Source organism: Mirounga leonina, unplaced genomic scaffold, assembly GCF_011800145.1.
Source record: "Mirounga leonina isolate KUSES-001 unplaced genomic scaffold, KU_Mleo_1.0 Mir_101664, whole genome shotgun sequence".
Lineage (NCBI taxonomy): Eukaryota > Metazoa > Chordata > Mammalia > Carnivora > Phocidae > Mirounga > Mirounga leonina.
In genome coordinates, this window is record NW_023270175.1 from 2,250,123 (window position 1) to 2,256,323 (window position 6,201).

Sequence of the window (6,201 nt, forward strand, 5' to 3'; positions counted from 1 at the left end):
AGCTACGGTGGCGGGGTCGGGGGGGAGTGGGTTAGAGGCGGGGGGCAGGGGAGGGGGCTACACCTGCACTAAATAGGGAGCTTGTTAGGTGACTGTTGTGATCAAGTCCCCGACTTGTTCTGCCTGATCAAGCACAGTGGGCAGAGATCCAATCACAAAAGCATTCCACAAAGCAAGCAAAGCAAAAATCTTCACTAAACTGACTACTGGAATGAAAACTCCTGGGGTCCATCCCTTCCCTTCACTGGGGAAGCAGCACAATCTTACTGACGAGGGAAGGCACGGACTATGGAGACATCATCTTCGGAAATCATTTCCTGAGAATGTCTGCAGGCGCACTGATAACAACCCTGCATACCGTACACAGTAGATTTACTCCAAGTCTCCCTTTCAAGTCTGACAGCTCCCACTCTCCCTTATTTCTTCCTTTGGAAAAGTAACCCTTTACAAACTGCCCACTGTTCCACGGTAGGCTGTTCCCTGGGGTCAGGTCTTCTGCCTCGCCTTATTATCTTGCTTTACTGGATTTCCCAGAAGACACACCAAGGAGCTGTTTTCAAAGCTTTTTAACCCTTTCGAACTATATTCATACCCATTATCAAGTTGTCACCATTCCCTCTTTGGGGGGAGTTACATGAAGAAAACGAGGCACAGGGAAGGTGACTTGCCTGTCAATACTAGTGACAGGCAAGGAACCAGCAAGGGTTCTGGCAATGCATCCTGCATAAAAACCAAACAAATCAACGCAACAACACATTCCCGAGCCAAACACGCTCTTCTTTTAATCACCTGTTGTTTCAGATTCTGTTTTGTGCCCTCCAGACATTCAGGCTAACAATGGAGATTTAACCTTCTTGGTAAATCACAGCCAACTAGCACAACAATGACTGCTTTTGTAAAAAGTAACTTTCGAAGGAGAAAGGGTACCTCCCCCAGAAGTTACGGTCGATGATTACTGCTTAATATTTGGTGCTCTTCTTAAAATTTTTGTAACCAAATATGGGTGTTTGTAGCAAAGTCGCTTTTACCTGTTGATTTGAAAAGTTGATAGGATCCGATGCATGGTGTCTGTCTGCATAAGTCATTAAGTGTCAGGGAAGGATGTTTGAAAGCATCTATCTATCTATCTATCTATCTATCTATCTATCTATCTATCTATCTATCATCTATCATCTATCTATCTCCTTAAGCTTTAGCTACTCCTAAAAAGTAGAACCAGTGTTGAAATGATAATAGGGTTCGGGTTTTTCTTCCCCCCAGATAAAGAAATTTATGACTGGATCCAAACTTAAGTTTTTTGCAAAGATCACAAGGTATGGCACGAATACTGAAAACTGAATTCTACTCTTCGTGCTAAATAGGCACCAGTTAATGGAATGTTAACTCGCTTTTTCCTACCGCCGTAAACATCGATTCATTAAGCAATAACCATTAACTTCGGGAAAAGGATTCCAAAATTACCCACCTCTGCGGGGAGGGTCGAACTTCTTGTTGTCAGGTCTGGCAAAGTCCATTCTCACGTAGGTGTCGTCGTCTTCGTCGTCAGGCTCCTCTCGCTCGGGGGGACTCGGCACCGGGCGGCGAGGCGGTGGAGGCGGGGCGGCCGCGGCGGCCCCGTTCTCACCTCCGGCTAGGTCTGCCGAGGGGTTGGGAGCTCTCGGGCTCGAGCCACCGGCGACGTTTTGGGGCCCCCTGACCGCTTCGGCGGCCGCAGCGGCGCCAGCAACAGGTTGGAACCAGCGGACGGAGGCGGAGTCAAACCGAGCGGCGGCCTCCAAGCCCCGCGCGGCTGCCCCGATGCCCGGGGCCACGGCCAGGGCCGAGGCGGCGGCTAACGCCCGGCTCAAGGCTAAGGCCGGCACAGCTGCCGAAGCGGCGGCGGCCGAGGCAAAGGAGGCCGAGAAGTGTCTCTCGAGGCTGTCCGTTGGGAAAGCCGAGACCGCGGCCCTGGCGGCCCCAAAGAAACTTTGCGAATGGCTTTGCGGGCGTCTTCGCTCCAGCTGCTGTTCTTCCTGCAGCAGCCTAGCTACAGGCGGTGGCTCGGAACAGCGGCTGGGGGTGAGAGAAATGTCCATACAGCACTCAGAAAACGGGTCGACCACATAGATGCGACCTGTTTCAGCATCATAGCGAATGGCACTGTCACCAAAAGGCACGGCCGGTGTCATTGCTGGATTGAAAATCACTTCAATGTAGTCGCCCTCTTCCTCATTCGCACTGCCACCTGTAGCGCTGGGAAGAAGAGGCGCAAGGGGCCACCTAGCACCTTCCAGAAAGAGGGGGTTGGCACCTGGAATGGCTCTGAAAAGATTCGAGAGCCTGTGTGCTGGGTTTGGAAATGGCAGTCCGAAGTCCACATTCACATAGTTAGAAAAGGCTGTCGGTCTGGGGCCAGCAATGATGCCCCACGAACCTGGCAGTCCGTGGATAAAGGGGGCTGGTACATTGCTCGCTCTCTTAGTGAAGTCAATGTTGACGTAGTCACGAGAGCTGTCAGCTCCTCTCTGTTCACGTGTGGGCTTTTGTGATTTTGGCTTGATTTTATTTCCTTTTGTGATAAAAGAGAGGCGGTTAGGTCTCTTAGCCTTGTTCTTGGGGGGCCCATCATCTGAAGGCTTTGAGGGTGACCCCCCATCTCCATGCTTCGAGAATGACCCCTCAACTGAAGGCTTTGAAAGGGCATCTTTGGGGCCCCGGTTCGATGAGGCTTCCTTGTCTAGGCCCTTCCCAGGGAATTTTCCAGGTAACATTGGTACATACTCACTGTGGTCACTCTGTCCCAACGGGGAGCCCCGAAAAGGATTCGGCAGGGATAGGTAGGAGCTCCAACTTTTAGAGGAAGAGCCACCCTGAGGATTTGGGGGTTTTTTTGGAATTGCACCGGCTCCAGGAGCCATAAACATATAGTCACTCTCACTGTCATTGTCCTTTGACTCCTCCTCCTTTTCAGCATCCGGCTCTTTGGGGGGACTTGGGGCAGGTGGTGGGCTCACTCTGGGAAACATCATCATGTACCCTCTTGAATCTTCAAAAGGTGACCGAGAGTGGCGTTTTGAATCAGAGAAGTTTTGGGGAGCCATTGGCATGTAATCACTGGAGCTTGGGAGAGGGGCCGCCACCCCTGGCCTCATTGGCACGTATGGGTCATCCTCATCTTCGTCAAAAGCTCTGGCTCTGTGGGGACCCCGCGCTGCACCTTCTGGGGTCTCTAAGTCTTTGACCTCCTTGGCCTCTTTGCGTTCTTTTGGGGCTCCTCTGTCGGCACAAAAATAGAGCCGGAACCTTCCCCCGGACTTCCCTTTACCACCAGTTGCTCCAGCCGGTGGGGGCGGAGGCGGCGGAGGAGGCGGCATGTGCTGCTTGCTTTGAGTTAATTTGCCAAAGTAGGACCTTTTCTTCAGAGATTTTCCGCGCTCACCATTGTCCTCGGGGGTTTTCCCACTTCCTGAGCCTTTGCCCCCTCCGGGGTTCTTGCCCCCGCCTGAGCCCTGGCCATCTCCGGCTCCCCGCCCACCGCCTGAGCCGTGTCCGCCGCCGCGGGCTCCCTGGCCACCGCCCGAGCCGTGCCCACCTGCAGTGCCCTGGCCATCGCCTGCACGCTGGTTTCCTCCTGCCCCCTGGCCCCCCGAGCCCTGGCCACCGCTGGAGCCCTGGCAGCCTCCTCCGGAGCCCTGCCCCCCGCCCGAGCACTGGTTTCCTCCCGAACCCTGGCTACTGGAGCCTTGGCCACTGGAGCCCTGGCCACCTCCGGAACCCCGGCCATTTCCCGAGCCCCATCTGTTCATGGGCATGTAGTCACCTCCGTTTCCTTCCTGACCCTCTGGGCCCCGAGGGCTGCCTTCTTCCCCAGAGCTGCCGGAGCCAGAAGCTCTGTCGCTCGGGACTTCTGCGGCAGGCGGGACACGCACCGGGCTGGGGGGGAGGCGACGAAAACAGCTGCCAGGCACTGAAATCGCTCTCCGGGACCTGCGCGCTCGGGGCAGGTGCAGTCTTCCTTGCCTGGAGGGCGACACGGGTTCGCTGGGTGTTAGGCAGCGCCTGGTGAGGAGCATCTCGTCTTCCCCGTCACCGATGGCCCTGAGGTGGTAAAACTGCTCAAAGCGGGACCTTCTCAGCCAGCCGCCGGGCTCGCGCGGCAGCGTGTCCAGGTGCCTCCTAGTGGACAGCAGGGTTAACAGGTGGGCGCCGACGCTGATGCTGTAGGTGCGGCAGCGGGCTCGGTATTCGTCTGCACACAGGGCTCTCATCTTCTCCAAAAAGAGCTCGTGCATGTTTTGGGCCACCACACAGTCATCGACCTGCATCCACAGCTCGCCGGGACCGATGACGGTGGACCTACCGACTTCCAAGAAGAAATACTGCTCCGAGTGCCCGCAGCGACGGATGCTCAGGAGCTGGACGACCACGCTGGCCACCTCGGTATTCAGCCTCACAAACACCACCTCCTCGTCGGTAAGACAGAGCCGGAACACGCCGCTCAGCTCTTTTCTGTGCCCCAGCCCCCTGGGTTTGACTATTACCTGCCACACATCCTTGTAGAAGGGTGGCTCCGCCGCCGCTGCAGCCCCCCGCGCGGCCGGCTCCCCATCCGGCGGCGCGCCGGGCGTGCCGCAGCGGCGGCGCTTGCTCTCGAGGATGAGGCGGCTGAGCAGCAAGTACCAGCTCTCCTGCTCCGACTCGTTCTCGGCCACCATCGCGAAGTACTCGTCCTGGGTGAAGAGGGCGATGAGGTGTCGGTACCTCGCGTCGGCTCGCTGGCTCACGGAGAAGCACTGGTACAGGGTGATCACGCGCCGCGGCGGGACGAGCGCGGGGACCGCGGCGCCGGACGCCGCCGCCGCCGCCGCCGCCGCCGCGGCGCGGACACTGTGCCGGAACTTCCTGGCGTTTTCGTAGTATTCTAGCCGAGCCGGGGCGTCGGCGGTCGCGAGTTTGAGCACGAAGTAGCGCCGGTGCCCGTGCTTCTGCTTCCGCAGGTAGCCGCGTTTGCAGACTTCGTCCCCGACGGGGAGGTCCTCCTCATCGGACTCCGAGTCTGACCGGGAGCCAGTGGCCGTGGAGAGCCACATGGCTCCCGGACAAGACGACCCGGTCCCAATGAGTGCGGTCGGGGGGCCCGAGGAAAGAAGTGGGGTGGTCGCCACCGCAGCTAGAGCCGCCGCCGTTGCCGCCGCTGCAGCTCTCAGTCTCCTTGTCGCTTGGTCGCGAGCGAAGGAGCCACTCGCCATGGTGATGCACGATGGTTTTAAGGTGAGCGAGGGGGAGGGGGGGCTCGGGGAAGGGAGGGCTGGGGGGAGAGGCCGTCTACCCTTGTCCGCCCGCCCCAGCCCCCTCCCGCCTCGGCCCCGCCCCCGCCCACTCCACTCAAAGCGCGCCGCGGCGGGCAAAACAACACGTGACCGCTGCCTCACGCGGCGGCCGCTGCGGCTCCAGCTACCGGCGCAGTGGAGGGGCGCGAGCCGCCGCCAGCCAAGGTGTGCAGGGGAGGGGGCGGCGGGCCCGAGAGGCGGCGCCGCCGCCTCCCCGGCCTAGACGCTCCGCGAAGCTCCGGGCCTGTGGGCCTCGGGAGGACCGACGGGAGGAGGCGGGGCTGCCCGGCCACGCTGGTCCTACCGAGGAGTCCACGAAGGCACGAGGGGGCGGGAGGAGGAGGCGGGGAGGGGCGGAGGGGAGCGCGGCCCGCGATCGGGGCCGGGCGGGGGCACCACAGCCCGGGCTCCATTGGCTGGAGGGGGCGAGAGGTGGCAGCGGGGGCGGAGCGCAGCCCGTCCCGGGCGGCGCCGGGGTGGAGAGCTAGCACCGCCGCGGGACAGTTTGTTTGTTTATTTAGGGAGCGGGAGCCAGGTGAAACTGTTGCCGGGTTCTCATTGGGCGGGAAGGGAGCCAATGGGAGTGTCTGGCAGGGAGGCAGCCTTGAATTAATTAGTTTGGGGGGCAGGAGGGGAGCCGAGGGGCGAGGGGGGCGGGGCTTGGGTCCCGGAGTGGGCGCCGCCGAGTGGCTGTCGCGCACGCGGGCGGTAAACAACCCTCTGCAAGTAGCTGTTAATGGTAGTGCTAAAACTCGTGCGGATCCCTGAGCCGCGGTGACCCGGGGGCCGGCGGCGGGCGCCCCCTTTTTTTTTTTCCCCCCCTCCCTGTCCCTCCCAGAAATCCTCTATTCCTGTCACAGGCGGGCCCCCTGGCTCCCGCCGCGCGCCGCGC

At 59.7% G+C, this 6,201-nt stretch overlaps 1 protein-coding gene across 1 annotated transcript; it reads right to left on the reverse strand.

Annotated features, from left to right (window-relative positions):
• Positions 1-1,457: 1,457 nt before the first annotated feature.
• On the reverse strand, positions 1,458-5,228 carry IRS4 (insulin receptor substrate 4). Its single transcript, XM_035005354.1, has one exon. It carries the CDS (start codon positions 5,226-5,228, stop codon positions 1,458-1,460), a length of 3,771 nt encoding a protein of 1,256 aa, XP_034861245.1.
• Between the last annotated feature and the right edge of the window lie 973 nt (positions 5,229-6,201).

Coding starts and splice junctions, on each gene's coding strand:
- IRS4 (XM_035005354.1), bottom strand. CDS start 5,228: ATGGCGAGTGGCTCCTTCGCTCGCGACCAAGCGACAAGGAGACTGAGA.